The sequence below is a fragment of the Anomaloglossus baeobatrachus genome, chromosome 6 (genome assembly GCF_048569485.1).
Source record: "Anomaloglossus baeobatrachus isolate aAnoBae1 chromosome 6, aAnoBae1.hap1, whole genome shotgun sequence".
NCBI classification, from domain to species: Eukaryota; Metazoa; Chordata; class Amphibia; order Anura; family Aromobatidae; genus Anomaloglossus; species Anomaloglossus baeobatrachus.
In genome coordinates this window covers 144,376,865-144,396,592 of record NC_134358.1, presented here as the reverse complement: position 1 = coordinate 144,396,592, position 19,728 = coordinate 144,376,865, and the positions used below count along the sequence as shown (strand labels likewise).

At 42.8% G+C, this 19,728-nt stretch overlaps 1 protein-coding gene across 1 annotated transcript; it reads right to left on the bottom strand.

Annotated features, from left to right (window-relative positions):
* Positions 1–2,787: 2,787 nt before the first annotated feature.
* PPDPFL (pancreatic progenitor cell differentiation and proliferation factor like) lies at positions 2,788–14,660 on the bottom strand. The gene is made up of 5 exons (XM_075353285.1): positions 14,483–14,660; positions 14,068–14,180; positions 13,882–13,962; positions 9,125–9,224; positions 2,788–6,755 (listed from the first exon to the last, which is right to left on the bottom strand). The coding sequence occupies exons 2-5, from the start codon at positions 14,120–14,122 to the stop codon at positions 6,743–6,745; spliced, it is 249 nt and encodes an 82-aa protein (XP_075209400.1). The 5' UTR covers positions 14,123–14,180; positions 14,483–14,660; the 3' UTR covers positions 2,788–6,742.
* Positions 14,661–19,728: the final 5,068 nt, after the last annotated feature.

Below are 19,728 nucleotides of genomic sequence, written 5' to 3'. Positions count from 1 at the left end.
TAATCTTTTTATCTTTCCCATTGACTTCAATTCAATACTATGGAGCAACTTTCTAACAAAAACCTCCTGTAGATTGGTAAGCTCCTTTTTTTAAACCTGCCTGAAAAAAGAGATGAAAATACTATTCTATACTATTAAGACTATTATAACCAGTAAATTCTGAAAAATACATCATACAGAAGAGGATTCTCCTCTCTTAAGTAATGCCTGAATTGAAATCTCATGATGAAAGTTAAAAAACCATTAAAACAATAAACTCTCTGGACCTAATCCATGAGGACATTTTTCCACAACATGAAGTTACACAAAACGTTCAGCCAACTCTGCAACAGTGGATGGAGCTGGGGCAGGATGGGGCGTGGGAAAGTTCTCAAGACAAATTTATGAAAAGTTGTGGTGTACCTTATGCTAGAAATGTCACTTCAGTCTCAAACTTAAATACTATGTCTATGTGAAGGTGGATTTAGGTGTGCCCTGGTTAAGAGATGTGTCATACGGTCACCGAGGGGCGGCTAGCATCCAGGAATGGACCCACTGGGTTGTACACCAGAATCCCCGAGAAGGAGCTAACCATAACCAGTAGTGAACCCCTATACAGGGGCTGTCTGGTACAGCAACCGGGGGCCTAAATGTACGTCTGCCAGGAACCAGTGGTGGTCGGCTCTTACGGATGGGTATAGTATCTTAATGTTCGAAGGTGGTGTGCTTGTATGTGGTGGCACGGTGATGGCGACTCGGACTTGGCAACAAATATGTGCTGGCTCTGACATGGCAGCATGGAGGTGGTAGCTCAGACGTGGCAGCACAGAGGTAGTGGCTCTGAAGTGGCAGCATGGAGGTAATAGCGCAGATGTGACAGCACAGAGGTGGTGGTAGAGAGCAGGCTCTAGGACAAGAAAGAGGTTAGACACACAAGACTGGAACTAGGACTCAATAGCAGGACTAGACACAGTCATACAGAGACCTGAGAACTAGCAACACAGTAATAGGCAATGTTGCTCAGGTGCCTCCTGAAAGGTAGTTGTAACTGGTGACCTCGGGATAGTTTCCAGGTAATGGGATGCTGGCCCTTTAAGAAAGGGAGCGTGACCATGTGAGCACCCTATGGGCGCTCACAGCAGGACTGCGTGGGGTCTGGAAGCAGGAGGAGGCTGTGGCAGACCCCAGGGCAAGAGAGGAAGGAGTGGAGCCATCGGGCAAGTGAGAGGGAGGACGCCCTCACCGGAGCCTGGGAATGGGGACATGTGAGGATACCACGCTGGGAACAGGACTGTGTGCAACAATGTGCTTAATTCATTTAGTTCTGTGTGCCTCTTAATGAATTAGGCTTAACTACTTTGGCACGGCCATAATTAAAACAGGCATGCTCAACACCAGTCTTTATGAATCAGACCCTCATTTTTTATAATCATATTAAATTTTGAAATTGAAACATTAACGTTTAGTATAATATTATTCATATTCCATTGATTTGAATGAACTGGGTAGCACATCAACAGAGCACACTAAGAGGGAAATAATGTGGAAACACAAAGGGATAGTTCACAGAACCACGTAGATTTGTATTTTTTCATCTGTATTATGGATACAAGTATTGTTGAGTCCACAGATATCATCACCAGAACTAACATATATCATACATATCATATATACTTGTGAGATCACAGGAGATAAGCCAGAACAAAGGGTGGCTCCACATTCAGAACACACATGCATAGTTATAGCTGTGTGTGCAAGTGTATGGAAACATGAGGGGAATTAGTGAACCAGTAGCTACTGAAGATACGGTATATTATAGTCTATAAAATTGTTTACTGATAGTAAAGCGACAATGTATTTTAACACTCTTTAGTAGAGATGAGCGCTCCTGAGATTCGTTGTTCGATGTTTGTACCAAACACAGACTTTACAAAAAAAAACAACAGAGTTCGGGTGCGTTACATATTCAAACCACTCCCGTGAGCATCGCTGTGCTCGGGTACGCTCGGTGCTCAGCCCAATGAGAGCCACGTGTTTGAATGGCTCACACTGTGGGTAACAGCAGCATGATGGGATGTAGTGTTTGTACAAACAAAAAAAAATGGAACCCCCCCCCTCACCCTCTCCTGGAAGTTATCTGTTTATGGCTGGATGTATGTGAACGGAGACATGAACTGCCCAGTTAGTGACTTCCATTGGGGTTCAGGTCAAGTCTGACTCCCAAACTGAACTTGATCTAAAATCCGGCTATGCCCGCCGAAGTGAACTTCCACAGGCCCACTCATCTCTACTCTTTAGGCATCTTTATAATGTAGATGGACTAGAGTTCTTAAAAGGAATCTGTTACCAAGTTTTTGCAATGTAATCTAAAAACAGCGTGAGGTTGGAGTTAAAACACTGAATTCGGTAGTGTGTCACTTATCAAGGTGTGTGCTGTTGTTTACTGGACCTTATTACCATTTGAACTACAGCAGCTCCAGTAGCTTGAGACCAAGTCTGACCACGTTCCCTCCTCTGATAGGCAGCTCACTGACATAAGAAATATACACAGAAAGCTGTGGTGTGGGCGGGGTTAGCTTTCTGAGCTTTACTACATGGTACATCTAAGAAGATTATGTCACAACTGCTGCACCCTTTAAGTGATACATCTTTGGAATCTGGAACTCTGTTCCTAAAATTTGCTGTTCTCAGATGAGGTAGCAAAAACCTGCTGACAGATTCCCTATGACGTTTACATTGTTTAACAAGAGAATTTGACTACAGATGCTTATTTCAGCACACATCCCATCATAAAAAAAGAAGCAAATATTCTCATATATTAGAAATCTTTTATTTCTATATACATTTATGTACAAAAATGCAGTAAAAAATACACATTTGACATTAATGAAAGCATCCATGAAAATATGGATATAATACTGCAGTAACAGACGTAAATCCAAGCAAACATTCTGTAGGAAATTTACTTCATGTCACAGACAGATCTAAAGTTGTGTCAAAGTTTAAGAATGAAAGAATATATCACAAGCCACAAGACTTTGAATGATCCTGATCCGATTACTCTCAAGAAGCTCCAACTGGCAACATACAGCTCTTTTTATCTTTATCAAGGTGTGCGACAGATGGAGATTTATTTTCTTTATTAGGACATCTGTCTTCAAAAAGCTGTCTCTATAACCTCTAATGTCTTCTAATGATATTAACTTGTGTTCATTTTAACTGAATCTAAAGAATCACATTGTGTTCTGAAAACTCACACCACTAATGGAAGCAGAAATATTTTCCTGTCCAATTTTTAATTTTTTTTGCACGATTGATATTACAGTAAAAAAAAAATCAAAATCAAATCTTTATTTTTATATAGCGCTAACATATTCCGCAGCGCTTTACATACATCAGGAACGCTGTCCCCATTGGGGCTCACAATCTAAAGTCCCTATCTGTATGTCTTTTGGAGTGTGGGAGGAAACCGGAAAGGAAACAGTAGCAGATGATGTTGTATTTTTTTAGTTCTGCCATCAATTATAAGGATTCGAGTTTCATAGGTTATTTCTATATAATAAAACCTCCATAAATAGAAAACTTCCCAATGTAATCTTGTAAGACTATATACATATGGAGAAATTCAAGGAGGTTTTGGAGCAGAAAATTAGAGGAACTAAGAATAAAACCTTCAAATCCTCTTTAAAAATTCAAAACTCCTCAAAAACCTGAAGTCTCTGCTTATTCTTCCCCAAAAAACAAACTCTTCAGAAAGACTCCAAAAGCTCCATGAGCTCATGATGCGCTCATGCTCAGTCTTTTTGATGAGGAAACACTGCAGAAACGAAGTTGTCGTAAGATGTTTTGGAGAATTCTACATATTGTACTATTTTTTTAATCTAATTCAACTTAAAGGGAATCAGTCAGCAGGTTTTTGTATGTAATCTGAAGACAGCATCTGACAAGGGTTAACACAGAGAATTCTTTGATGCCTGTTTTGTTAAGGTCCAATCTGTTGTTTATTTGCTATGTTTGTTTAAGCATCAAGACACTTATCATTACTTGGACTACAATGTCATGTGCAGGGCAGTCCGGCATGCCTCCTGCTTTTATTGACACCTCACTGTCAATATGCAATCTCTATAGGTTGTACAGTCTCCTCGATTTAGTCATCTAGAAGAGTTGGGACAGCTCCCACCTCTTCTACATGACTAAATCTAATCATTTTGATTGAGTCAGAATGGCAGCACCCAGTAATCTAAGTGATACATCATTTGATTCAGGATCTCTTTGCCTACATCATGCTGCTCTAGATGAGGTAGCAAAAACCTGCTGACAAAGTCCCTTCAAGGGATCACTAATGGTGGCAAAACTATTGCAAAAATAATTAGTTGTCATTTGATTTTTTATGGTTGACTTCCAAGGTACCATCAACCTTTCCTGTTTCACACAGAAACTCATGTGCTGGACAAGTGGGAGTGACACTACGGGCTCTTGTCCACCTGCGATTTTCATGTGCGACTGCAATCCGATTAAAAATCGGATCACACTCGCACCAGTGTTAATCTATGGAGCAGTGTCCTTTTGCTATTTTTTCCTCAGCTCTCAATATGCTGAGGATCAAATCGCAGCATGTTGCGTATGGCTGCGTATATCGCACCAGACTTATAAATACAAGTCTATGGGTGCGAGAAAAATATCGCAATACGGATGGCATATGTATGTAATACGGATGTCATACACATGTCACACGGATCCTTGATGAGAAAAATCTACACACTCGCATAGCACTCGCACAGCACTCGCATGACACTCGCATGTCATACGGATGCTAGGTGAGAAAAAAAACGCAGACCATGCGTAGACCATACGCAGGACACTCGACTCACTTTTCTGCCTAAGTATCGCAGAGATTTTTTAATCGCAAGTGGATTAGTGGATCCCTACTGCAAACAATGGGATCACTTACCTCATCAGTTTTCTTTTAGCGTTTTAGTTAAATACTGCAGATAAGTTACAATAAATTACCAGAAATATGTGCTGGAGGTCTTAGAAACTGTTGAATACTTTTCGCACAATTATAACCCGATGTCCATTAACTGCAAAACTGATCTAAAATCAAACTCAAAATGAGATCAAAGCGCAAAAGAGAAGGGAATCATTCCCTAAGAAGATTGTAAGCAATGTCCTCTTTATGTTTCTCATTGTATTATTATTACCCTTTTTGATCTCATTAAATATGAGATGTAAGGAACTGTATATTTTCGGAGCATTTGTATTAGCTGAAAAATTTAACGATGATGATTACTTTTTATTTTTCCAATATTTCCCATCCGGTTTGGTCTTTGGCTCCAAAAGACTTTAGATTTTCTGCAAATCACTAGGAAATCAAAGGTATTTGTAAAGAAAAAATATAATGTGCATTGATAACTTAAGGATAAGAAAAAGAACTGGCAAGAAAAAAACTTCCATCACATCTAGAAAATGTTTTAACCAACGGAGGAGACTATTAGTCTGAAATGACGGTTTGTCACAAACGACCATACATCCTCTCCACTGTACCATTAGCAATTTCAGAATTATTAGAACCAAGTATCCAGAATATAATTTTACATTTTGGTTATGATAATATATACCCATTTATATGGATAAGTGTGCAGAAAAATAAAAAGGAAAAGGCTTAAAGGGAACCTGTCACCAGTTTTGGGGCCTATAAGCTGCGGCCACCACCACCGGGCTCTTATATACAGCATTCTAACATGCTGTATATAAGAGCCCAGACCGCTATGTAGAACATAAAATCACTTTATAATACTTACCTAAATGGTCACTGCGGTGGAGTTGGGTCATATGGGCGTCTCCGTTCTCCGGTGCCAGCACCTCCTCTTTCAGCCATCTATGTCGTCCTTTTTCTGAAGCCGAGGTGCATGATGCATCCTACGTCATCCACACTCGCCGGCATTGAGGTCCTGCACAGGCGTTCTTTGATCTGCCCTGAGCAGGGCAGATCAAAGTATTGTAGTGCGCCTGCGCAGGATCGGCGAGTGTGTATAACATAGCACGCATCATGCACACAGGCTTCAGAACGAGAATGAAGATGGACGAAAGAGGAGGCGCCACCACCTGAAAACAGAGATGCCCATATGGCCCAACTCCACCGCAGGGACCATTTTAGGTAAGTATTATAAAGTGTTTTTTATGCTCTACACAGTGGCCTGGGCTCTTATATACCGCATGTTAGAATGCTGTATATAAGAGCCCGGTGGTGGTGGCTGCAGCTTATAGGCCCCAAATCTGGTGACAGGTTCCCTTTAAGTACCGAGAATGGAGAAGTCGTAAGCTGGTTCTGCACTTTTCGGCGTCCATTCATCCCTTTACATTGGCACAGGCATTTTAGAGGATGCCAAACCACGGTCTTACAACTTCAATAGAAAAAAATAATTAATTGACTCTTAAAATCATTTGACCCTGTTCTACTTTTGTTTTTTACAGACATAAAAGGATTGTTTTCATGTAATCGGATGACGCCGACAGCCCCGGATCTAGTTATGATGCAGATCTGATACGAGGTTTGGTCTGATTGAGCGGTATGATAATAAAGTATTAAGTCTGATTAGACGTAGTGATTGAAAAGATCAGGTTTACACGTTCCGGTAGGAGGGAATATACTGTAATTAATTATCTTCGGATGCGCAGTTGATTTCCTCCAGACAATACAGCTTGTGGCATTTCTTTACTTGTCATCCATTGAAGCAAGTAAAATGATTGTAGACAGTTCCATTCAGCTGTGGTGCCTATTAGAGACAGAAACGAATGATATACTCCTCAGTTACTATGTGATACAATGATTACACAGCATTTATTGCACTTTCACTGTAAACTTTCTTCCACAGAAGCATCTTTGTTGGGAAGTATATTATCCAGGAAGGTAGGAAACAATCCTTTTTATGATCGTGTCTAGCTCATGTGAATCGCACCACTGTGGTACGGCATATATAAAGGCTCTGCTTTGGGCAAAAATGAATTTACAACAGTGTTGTTTTAGATTACAAACACTTTAAAGTCAATCTCAAGGTAAGCATTAAAAAATAGATATATTTTGTAATATAGCGCTCTCAATTTAATAGCTCCATTCTTTTAGATATTTCAGATAAAAAGTTAATAAATGTTATAGTTTATTGTTGAAAGGGTTTTTCTTGACTTCTGTGCTCTCCGGAATAATTGCCAGTTTGGGTCTTTATCTCTGCAGTGTAGGAGCACAGAAGTCCTGAAGCTGGCCTTTCCAGATGGCTTCAGAGCAGCACTTGCAAGTTCTAACAAAGAGCTTGTAAGCGCTGTACTCTTTGCCTAGGAAATCGGCACCTGCTGTAGTCAAACCCAGACAATGAGCTGTACATAATACAATTAAAAATGTCTCTGGTTTTGAGAACAGACAGGATTTTTAATAACAAGTACAATGCTAAGTTGTTTGTTGCAAGCACTTTGTAATTTTACTCAATTATGAAGATGAAACAAGCCCTTTAATAGGAATCTGTCAGTAGATTTTGCTATGTAAGCTTACAGGGGGGTTCCCATCTCCAAGATGCTATTCCAATATGTACTAAGTGTAATAATAATACTAATAATAATAATAATAATAGTCAATTCCTCATATTAGAAATGATATATAGTTATCCTGATTGACTATGTCTCTTACCTGATGTTAAGGGCATTGCAGGACCTTAGGTATCCATGGTTATGACCACAAACAACTAACTAACTGTGACTATATGCATGGTCATAACCATGGATATCTTAGGTCCTGCAATGCCCTGCACATCAACTAAGTGACATAGTGAATCAAAAGAAATATACTACATTTCTAATTGGCTAATATTATTATTACACCTACTACATATTGGGATAGGATGTTGGAGATGGAAATAACCCTTTAAGCCAGCATGCTGCGAGGGTTAAAACAAAAAGTTAAGGAATGCTTGTCTTGTCATAGTCTTATCTTTTGTTTATTTGCTGTTTGTTTAAGCAGCAGTAACATTATCATTACATGACTAAAAACTCAGATGCAGTCCGACACGTGCCCTACTGTGATTGACACCTCACTGTCAATGCACAATCTCTATAGTGAGCTGGGTGTAGGCGGCACAGCCCTCTCGACACTGCTACATGACTAAAGCTAAAAATTCTTATTGTGTCAGAGTGGCTGCAGCAAGTAATCTAAGTGATACACTATATGATTCAGAGTCTCTTTACCTACAACATGCTGCTCTCAGATGAGGAAGCAAAAACCTGCAGACAGATTCTCTTTATAAGGTTTAACTGACCTTAAATTTAGCTAAAATTGTTTGGCTATCCTTATCCTAGGCCAACAATATTATATCAGTGGATTTTAACACTAGTCACATCACTTGAACACTTGAATAGGACAATGTTATGATATCCTGCATTGCTAACGCTAAAGGGGGCTTTACACGCTACGATATCGTTAATGTTTGGTCGCCGGGGTCAAGTTGTTAGTGACGCACATCCGGCGTCATTAACGATATCGCAGCGTGTAATACTTACCAGCGACCTTAGGCGACCTCAAAAATGATGAAAATCGTTCACCATGGAGAGGTCGTCCCAAAGTCAAAAATCGGTAAGGGTTGTTTAGCGTCGTGGTTCATCGCTCATGCGGCAGCACACATCGCTATGTGTGACACTGCAGGAGCAAGGAACGTCTCCTTACCTGCCGCCGGCCGCAATGCAAAAGGAAGGAGGTGGGCGGGATGTTACGTCCTGCTCATCTCCGCCCCTCTGCTTTGATTGGCCGGCCGCTTAGTGACGTTGCGGTGACGTCGCGGTGATGCCAAACGTCCCTCCCCCTTGAAGGAGGGATTGTTCGGCAGTCACAGCGACGCCGCCGACCAGGTAAGTATGTGTGACGCTGCCGTAGCGATAATGTTCGCTACGGCAGCGATCACAAACAATCGCATGCGCGACGGGGGCGGGTACTTACACGGTCGCTATCGCTAGAAATTGCTAGCGATATCGCTACCGTGTAAAGCCCCCTTAAGTCTAAAGAATTATATACAATTTCAGTACGTTCAGTAAGGGATACATTGCATGTAAAACATTTTTCCTATGTACTGTATATATTTTACAGAAACAGCTACCATCTTCTTACCTTGTAGTGCCCATGTTTATCTGCACTGAAGAAATGGCAACTTTCTCACAATGGAAAAAGTGTTTCAACCACCAGCATTTTTCAACCATCTCAGGCAAACCTATAAAATAATTGCAATCAGATTGTTAAAGCACCACTCCAGCGTTTGTTTTTATAAATCTAAGTCCCCTACCCCTATTCTTATATCAAGCCTCTGGTGTTTTCATCTTCTATCACCGCTGATCCATCCTTCTTCTGCAGATTGTGACCTGCCGGCAGCTCCAGTGTTTAATGGAGCTGGAGGCTACAACTCATTACAAGTCTATGAGAGCCTTATTCTTATCTCGTTCTGGCTCTCATAGACTTGTATTGAGAGCTTGTGATGTAACTTCTGAATTCCGGCAACTTAGAAGTTGAAGTTAGAAGATGAGGGTATTGGACAGTCAGTAAAAGGTGAAGACCTCAGAGGGTGAATATAAGACAGAGCGCAGAAGGCTTAGATTTAAAGCTCCATTCCAGCTCTGACACTTCCCTCCCCCCACTGTAGTGGTGCTGTAAATCTAAGCCTTCTGACCTTTAAAATGCACCTCTGTCTAAGTGAAGCCTGTATTTATGCAAGCAATAAATAGTCCCATTCACAGAAATATTAGATTCAAAGTATATCTATATCCTTTATGATCTCTTTTGTGGGCATCTAACCTGCTGTGCTAATTAAGTTCTTAATGTATCCTTATATCTGCCTACTTTTTTATATATAGTTTTAAAGGGGATCTGTCAGAAGGTTTTTGCTAAGGAATCTGATAGCAGCATAATGTAATGACAGAGACCCTGATTCCATAGGTCTGTCACTTACTGGACTTCTTGGTGTAATTTTGATAGAATCCCTGTTTTGTCTGATGTAAATGTAGCAGTGCTCAGAATTCTCAGCTCTGTATAATCTCTCCCAAACCCCTGAGTGGCAGCTTCCTGTGTAAACTGTGAATTGTCAGGAAACTGCTAATAAGTGGTGGAGCGGGGTTACACAGCTTGTCTGCACAAGTCACGTAGTAAGGCAGTGATTATATCCTGCTCATAAAACATTTCTTGTATTAAAACTACAGCACACTGCCACTGCCTAAAATAGACACATCTCTGGAATCTGGCTCTTTGCCCTGACATTATGCTGCTCTCAGATAAAATATCTAAAACCTGCTGACAAATTCCCTTTAAGTCTCCTGCATACAAACAGATTTGAACATTATGGCTGTTGCGGCCACCACTAGAGGAAATGAATGGTGTGCACTAACACATGCTCAGAAAGTATACATAACAGAAATGTATATATATATATATATATATATATATATATATATATATATATTAGATGAAAAATAAAGTCAAGTGACCAAGAATGTAAATGTATGAATGAAGGAATTAAATATGGAGCTAAACTAAAGCATAAATGTCATAGCAAACAAAGAAAAATATGTGGAAGGTTTAGTGTCAAAAAGAGTCAGAATTGGCGCCATTCCAGCAGGAGAGGACATCTGATGAGTGTGTGCTCTATCTTTGCCACTATTAGTTTGAACACTCATTGTCACGCAACAAGCATAGCGAACGAGTTCAGACCAACTAAAGTCTGATGCACAACAAAAACCCACCTCAACAACACCACAGACAAGGGGAATGTCAGGGACACAATAACAACGGCAGGTGCTGACGCAAGTGAAAGGGTAGGTGGGTACCTCCTATCCTCACCTGTAGCTGTCACTACTCTCCTAGCTAGTGCCCATACAGTTTCCGCAACTGTCGCGGTGTAGCACACTGAGACCCTGGGAAGAACCTATGGATGCCCTGACTAGTGAGAGGCAGGTGAGGTTCACTAGACCCACCACTACACTAATAAGACAAGAAGGTAGGGGAGACAAACAGAGGATAAAAAATTAAAATGGGGAGGATATTGCTTCAGAAGAATACACAGCAGCTCCTTCCACCAAGGTGGATAGCATACAAATGTTTTTTTATCTTCAGCAAAGCTTGCTGGGAAACCAAACTATTTAAACATAATGGGTGTAGCTACAGAGCAGCTGCCCTTAACTGCAGGAGATCTGCTAGCAGAAAAACTGACACTACTTCAGGATTAAAGTGTCAAGGCGGTCATAAATTTACTGTGATGCAATCTAATTGTGCATCTACCTTAAACCTGTCTGCATCCAAATTACATTTGGTAGTAGCATGCATACTATTGTTCCATTTAGATCAGAGACATGACACGGATCTGCATAGAATAAAATGACTGTTTAATACGGAAGTGGACAATACATTTAAAGGGAATTATTGGCTAGCAGCCAATAATACGTAGCACGTCTCCTATTGGATAAAGTAAATTAGCTTATTCTGTAATATACAGTAAACTGTAATGTGCTTGCTTCCTCATTATATTAAGCAATGTCAGCATGATTCACTTGTCACATGAAAGTCCAGACTGTCTGAGTCTTATGTCTGAATGCAGAACTAGGTGTGGTACAGCTCAAACACCATCTTAAATCCTGGTTTTTGGATATCTTCATAAATCTCTTATATATACTCCTAATAGTTCATAATCTTGTCCATAACAAAAGTAAATGAAACATCATTTAAATGCAGAGTACCAGATAGAGATAAGAGGCTCCAGTCGTCAAGCTGCCACTAGTCTCCAAAAACCAGGGAGATGGCTGGGACACCCATACATTGAACTTTTATTACATTTTACCCAATGGGATCATGTGTATATGAATGTGATCTCCTCTGCTGCTGTGTGTCGCCACTTTTATCTGTTGTATCTTTTCCCCCTGACCTTTGAATATTTTAATTAATCCATTTTTTCATTTTTTTATATTTATTTCATACCAGTGGGCTCATGGCCATTTTCTTTGTTTGCAGCCACCACTAGAGGGAGTGTAGGAGCTCACTGCATACTGGTATACGGTGAACTTTACATTTACACAATATATAGTAAGATACAATGTGTTCACTAGTGAAAAAATCTATCCACCTTTGTAGTGATATCTATAGGAACTAAAAAAAAAAATCTTCTAATAAATACTCAACCATAACATCTGAGTGTGAGGAATTACAATACAATACAATACAACAAAAATATGTTTTGACAGGAAAATTTAACCCTGCACTTTACAGTTACTCTCCAAAAAACATGCCTTCATTAAAGTAAATGGCGCCTGGAACTACAGGTTATTAGTAGGAGCTGTGATTGGTTGCTATAGGAAGAAAAGACATTCATAGTATAAGAAGCTTATATGTGAGGTAATAAGATGTAGGTGAGGAGACGGATAGAGAGAGACAGACAGAGACAGACAGAGAGAGACAGACAGAGAGACAGACAGAGACAAACGGTGAAAGAGACAGACAGAGACAGATGGGGAAAAAGACAGACAGAGACAGACGGGGAAAGAGACATACAGAGAAAGACCTGGAAAGAGACAGATGAGGAAAGAGACAGACAGACATGCAGACAGGGACAGAGACAGGGAAGGAGAATACAGCCAGAGAGACAAACAAAGATAAATGGGGAAAGACACAGACCTTGATAGAGACAGATGGGAAAAGAGACAGAGAAATAGAGACAGACAAAGACAGGCAGACAGGAAAAGAGATAGACAGGAAAAGACACAGACAAAGAGACGGGGAGACAGACAGGTAAAAAGACAGACCTGGGAAAGAGACAGACCTGGAAAGAGACAGATGGGGAAAGAAACAGAGAGATAGAGACAGACAAAGAAAGAGACAGACAGAGACAGGCAGATGGCGAAAGAGACAGATGGCGAAAGAGACAGACGGGGAAAGAGACAGACGGGGAAAAAAAGAGACGGGGAAAGAGACAGACAGGGAAAGAAACAGATGGGGAAAGAGACAGATGGGGAAAGAGGCAGACGAGGAAAGAGGCAGACGAGGAAAGAGGCAGACGAGGAAAGAGGCAGACGAGGAAAGAAGCAGACCTGGAAAGAGACAGACCTGGAAAGAGACAGATCTGGAAAGAGACAGACCTGGAAAGAGACAGATGGGGAAAGAGACAGACAGAGAAAGACGGGGAACGAGACAGACGGGGAAAGAGACAGATCTGGAAAGAGACAGACGGAGCACATTACTTGGCCAATTTAGTTAAATCTGTGTGGAATATCTGTGGTGTTGAAATATATGTTGTGAAATGCTTCTACAGTATTAGCTTAGTTTTTACCTTTTAATAATTACATTTCTATTTGTTTTGTGGTTTTTGTGTGCAGAATACATTTTTGTTAATACATTCTATTTTGTTAACAGCAGTTATTAACCCGGGTAGTACAGCTAGTATATATATATATATATATATATATATATATATATATATATATATATATATATATATGTCATATATATATATGTCATATATATATATATGTCATACCATAATTTATATTCAAGTGCTGTTATATTTTCAATCTTGTTGTCATTTCAATATTTGATGAAAGTGCTAATGTTATATTTTGCATAGATCACCAAGATTATACTCTCCTTGTATGTGTATACTCATATATATATATATATATATATATATATATATATATATATATATATCAATGGCCAGATGAGGGATCTGTTCACATACAGATTGTAGGTTGTTTGGGTTGGCGGTTTGGCTATGCTTTAATATAAGCATTTTGATCTGGATCTGGATTTACACAAAAGCCCTCAAACATTGGATATATGTTTTATATTTAGAAGATAGTGAATAATGTAGTAAACTAATTAAAGGAAGTAAATACCTTGCTGAGGTTTCTCCAGATCCAACGGAAGTCCTGAGTCCGAACTACCGGAGGAGACACTTGACTCAGAGTTCAGCCGCACTGCCGGAAGAAAATATTATTACATAATTTTTGTACAAAATGTAAAAGAAGTTTTCATTTTCTTTGCAGAAACTTTATAAAGACATCTATTATTTAGCTGCTTACCTCTGTAGAACTGATTTTTTGCTAAGAGGCAACCAGCTGATGGAACAGATGCCATAGTCCCAATTCAGACAGCACTAGTATCAAGAACGGTACAAAATGCAGCTAAACTGTACCTGAGAGACAAAACAAGAACAAAAACAATTATATTTAATTACAAAACAGCACAAGTCAGAGCAGACTGCATTTTAAAAACATCAAACACCAAAAGAAAAGTGGCATAGCCGGGCCGGGGCGAGCTGCTCGCTGCGCAGATGGTTTTGGGCCATTTGACAAATTTTCAGCATTAAAACTTAAATATCTACAAATGAAGTTAATGAAGACACATGTATTAGAGGAACAAAGCGATTGGGAATCATACAAAAATACAGGCAACTTTTAAACAATATATACATTTATTTATGAGGCCGTACTTTACCTTCTGTGGAGTTTTCTCCGCTGAGTTATAAATGTGATTGATATTCCGTATGAGATAAAAGTCTGTTTAGCATTCACAAATCTGCACGCTATATGCTAAATGTTCTGCCTGTTACACGCACTTGTCCTTGGATCCGGAGGCTCGTCGCTTGCTGCTCTCTGGTTTCTCAGGGACGGTTTATATAAAGAGCCCTGCAGCAGGGAGTGTAATGAAATTTGAGCTCATAGAAACATTGCCAATTTGTAGGAGGGTTTTCAGAACATTGCGTGCAAAATCAGTTATACAGCACTGACGTCTGCAATATAGAAGGAGAACAGAATGAGACATATTCACAGAAATGACACTTAGTGGGCTACTACCAGGTTATGTCTGGAGAAAATGTTTCTATTGAAAGACCTATCATCAAAAATCTAGTTTTATTAAAAAATAAAAAATATAATTATATGTGGGTGTTGACCTAGATAGCTAGTAACTAGTGATGAGCGAGCATGCTTGTAACTACTCGGTACTCGCACGAGTATCGCTGTACTCGGGCTGCTCGGCGGGGACCGAGTAATCTCGCGATACTCGTGCTGTACTCGTGGTCTTCATTTCTGCATGTTGGTGCTCTTTTGAGAGCCAGCCCTCATGCAGGGATTGGCTGGCAGTCCACTGCAATGCCACAGCCCTGTTAGTTGTGGAATTGCAGTGATTGGCCGGCCTGCACAGCGTGACCGAGCCTTTATACCGGCCGGCGCGCTGTGCTCTGCTCACAGCTATCCAGACAGTCAGTGCAGGGAGAGTGTCGCTGATTCAGGGAAAGCTTTGCGGCCCTTCATAGCTTTTTCAGTTGCAGGGCTGCAAACAGTGTGACCAAAAGTCCTTCTCAGGACTATTCTAGTTGTATACAGGCAGGCAGGGTATAGCCAGGTCGGAGTACAGTAGCAGAGTCCTTCTCAGGACTATTGTTGCTATATACAGGCAGGGTATAGCCAGGTCTGAATACAGGCTAGTGACCAAAAGAGTCCTTGTCAGGACTATTGTACCAGTATACAGGCAGGCAGGCAGGCAGGGTAGTGGTGACCGTATACCAGCCTTCATCATATCTGGGGCTGGTGTACACAGTGTAAAACAGTCCAGATAGTGTCTGACTTGTCTGTAATTGTCGCTCCCCAAAAAAACCTGTTAGGTTCTTATTGCGTCCGTGCTTGGTTTTTAAAACCGCACGTGTGTGCCTGTTGGTGGCAGCGTACAGGTGCACTTGTGTGCAATTTCCAGAAACTTTGATATAACGCACAAGTAGTGAATATACACGTCAGCAGTGCACAGCATTGCAAAATGCGCAAGGGCATTGGCAAGGAACAAGGAAGTGGACGTGATGGTGGTGCAGGCAGAGGCCGAGGTCGTGGGCAAGCTCTAATTTCGCCACAACAAAGGGCCACATCTAGTCGCTCGCACGTCCTGTCCCAAATTCTTGGGGACCGCAGCAGTACACCGCTCTTGAACCAAGACCAGTGTCAACAGGTTGTTAGTTGGATAGCAGATAATGCTTCCAGTCAGATTGGCACCACCACAAACACTCTGTCTTCCACACGGTCAAGTGTCAGTAGCCGTGATACTGCACCGCACATTTCTGAACCTGATCCTCCTTCCTACCACCAGGCTGAGTACACGTCCTCCTCGGACATTAATGATCCCACACTTGGACACTCGGAAGAGCTGTTCACGTTTCCATTCACACATTCTGGCCTCTCGCCAGCTCATATTGAAGTGGGTCATGAGGAGATCGTCTGTACAGATGGCCAAATATTTGAGCAGCCACGTTCTCACGAAGTTGGCAACGTGTCTCAACAAGTGGTGGACGATGATGAGACACAATTGTCAGGAAGTCAGGAGGAGGAGCAGGGTGCGGAAGAGGAAGACGACGTGGTGGATGATCCAGTAACTGACCCAACCTGGCAGGAGGATATGCAGAGCGAGGACAGCAGTGCACAGGGGGAGGGAGGCGTAGCATCACAACAGGCAGTAAGAAGCAGGGTGGTGGCCCCAGGCAGAAGTCAGGCAACCGTTCCCCGGAACAACACGACGACACAAGGTGCCTGTACAAATGTTAGGTCTTCCCGAGTCTGGCAGTTTTTTAAGTTGGATCCAGATGATTCAAAAAAGGCCATTTGCAACATCTGCCGTGCCAGCATCAGCAGGGGTACCAAAACTAGCAGCCTGACCACCACCAGCATGATCAGGCACATGTCAGCCAAGCACCCGACTTTGTGGGAAGTACAACAGAGTCGAGGAGCAGTGCTTGCTGATGTCACTGCTACGTCTTCGCTGGTTGTGCATGCGAGCCAATCCCCTGTCCATGCTGCCTGCGAACAAGCCTCCTCCACTCCTGCACCTGCAGTTGCCTACGCAGAAAGAACACCATCATCAAGCACGTCCTTGTCCCAGCGCAGCGTTCAGTTATCCATTCAGCAAACCTTTGAACGCAGGCGCAAATACACTGCCAACACCCCACATGCCACAGTTCTAAATGCTAACATTTCGCGACTGCTTGCGCTGGAAATGTTGCCTTTTAGGCTGGTGGAGACAGAAGCATTCCGTGACCTGATGGCGGCAGCTGTCCCACGTTACTCGGTCCCCAGCCGCCACTATTTCTCCTGGTGTGCCGTCCCCGCGTTGCATAACCACGTGTCACAAAACATCACACGTGCCCTGAACAACGCTGTTTCACCCAAGGTCCACCTAACCACAGACACGTGGACAAGTGCTTGTGGGCAAGGCCGCTACATCTCGTTGACGGCACACTGGGTTAATATTGTGGAAGCTGGGACCCAGTCTGAGCGAGGGACGGAACACGTCCCCACACCAAGGTTTGCAGGCCCTACCTCAGTCAGTGTTTCACCCACACTCTACAGCTCCGGAATGTCATGCTCTTCAGCCTCCTCCTCCTCCTGCGCATCCTCATCCACTGTACCCTCCACACCAGTCACAAGCTGGAAGCACTGCAGCACTGCCTCGGCGAAGCGGCAACAGGCTGTGCTGAAGCTAATCTGCATAGGTGACAAACCCCACAATGCAGAAGAGCTGTGGACAGCTCTGAAACAGCAGGCAGATCACTGGCTCACACCTCTGAACCTAAAGCCAGGAAAGGTCATGTGTGACAATGGCCGGAACCTGGTGGCGGCTTTGAGGCGAGGCCAGCTGACACATGTTCCATGCGTGGCCCATGTGCTCAACCTCGTGGTTCAGCGGTTTCTAAAGTCATACCCAGAGCTGTCTGATCTGCTGGTAAAAGTTCGCCGCCTGTCTGCACATTTTCGAAAGTCACCTACTGCTTCAGCCGGCCTTGCCGGCTTTCAGTGCCGTTTGCATCTTCCGGCTCACAGACTGGTGTGTGATGTCCCCACGCGTTGGAATTCAACTCTGCACATGTTGGTCAGGATATGTGAGCAGAAGAGGGCAGTTGTTGAGTACCTGCATCACCTAAGCCGTCGGGAAATGGGTCAAACTCCACACATAACACCTGAGGAGTGGAGATGGATGTCAGACCTATGTACCATCCTCCAAAACTTTGAGGACTCCACCAAGATGGTGAGTGGTGATGACGCCATTATTAGCGTCACCATACCGCTACTCTGCCTTCTAAAACGGTCTCTGCTGAAAAACAAACATGATGCATTGCAGGCGGAGCGCGATGAGTTGCAGCAAGAAACAGTAGTGGGTGTGGGTGATAACACACAGCCCAGCCTCGTCTCATCACAACGTGCAGTGGAGGACTATGACGAGGAGGAGGATGAAGACATGGAGCAACTCTCCGGCCAAATTGAGGATATGACATGCACACCAGTCATATCCTTGGTTCAGCGTTGCTGGCCAGAGGACAGGGTAGATGAGGAGGGGGAGGAGGAGGAGGAGGAGGAGGAGGAGGAGGACAGCATGTTCAGTCATCTTGTTGGTCAGGCTACTGAAGTCCTGGCTGTTAAGAGTCTGGCGCACATGGCTGACTTTATGGTAAGCTGCCTGTCTCGTGACCCTCGCGTTAAGAACATCTTGGCCGACAATCATTACTGGTTGGTAACACTGTTAGACCCACGCTACAAGGAGAACTTTTTGTCTCTTATTCCCGTGGAGGAGAGGTCAACCAAAATGCAGCAGTTCCGGAAGGCCATAGTCACGGAAGTAGGCAAAGCATTCCCCTCACAAAACGCTAGCGGCATAGGTCAGGAATCAGTGGACAACCGAGGCGTACAGCCGAGAGAGGCACAAGTCCAATCCGCCAGAGGTAGGGGAACAGTCTTTAAGATGTGGGACAGTTTTCTCAGCCCCTCACGTACCACAGCCCCTGAGGTGCGGGGTAGTGCCACAAGAAATCCTAAGTTTGCCCAGATGCTGAAGGAGTACCTTGCAGATCGAACAACTGTACTCCGACATTCCTCTGTGCCTTACAATTATTGGGTATCCAAGCTGGACACGTGGCATGAATTGGCTCTCTACGCCTTGGAAGTCCTGGCCTGCCCTGCTGCTAGCGTTTTGTCAGAGCGTGTTTTTAGTGCCGCAGGTGGAATCATTACAGATAAACGCACCCGCCTGTCAACTGAAAATGCTGACAGGCTGACTCTGATCAAGATGAACAAGGGTTGGATTGGGCCAGACTTCACCACACCACCAGCAAATGAGAGCGGAATTTAAAGTTTGCCATGTACCTCCACTCACCCATGGGTACACACTTCTGGACTTTGGATAATCGCTGGACTGCTCCTCCTTCTCCTCATGCGCCACCATGATGATGACCGTTACAAATTGCAATACTTAGGCCTTTGTTTCAGGTATACCCCCAGTGGTAAATTTTTTCGCCCATTCTTTGCAGAATGGACATTACAACGACAGGAGACCCGCTCCTTTGCAATGGGAACAATGTTTTGAGGCCCTCATGCACGTCTCTACCCAGGGACAACGTGGAGCCTCCCAATTTTTGACTGCCCTGCCTAAGGGCTATACTATAATACACCCACTTCCTGACAATGGACACTTAATGTTTTAAAGCCCTCATGCACGTCTCTACCCAGGGACAATGTGGAGCCTCCCAATTTTTGGCTGCCCTGCCTAAGGGCTATACTATAATACACCCACTTCCTGACAATGGACACTTAATGTTTTGAGGCCCTCATGCACGTCTCTACCCAGGGACAATGTGGAGCCTCCCAATTTTTGGCTGCCCTGCCTAAGGGCTATACTATAATACACCCACTTCCTGACAATGGACACTT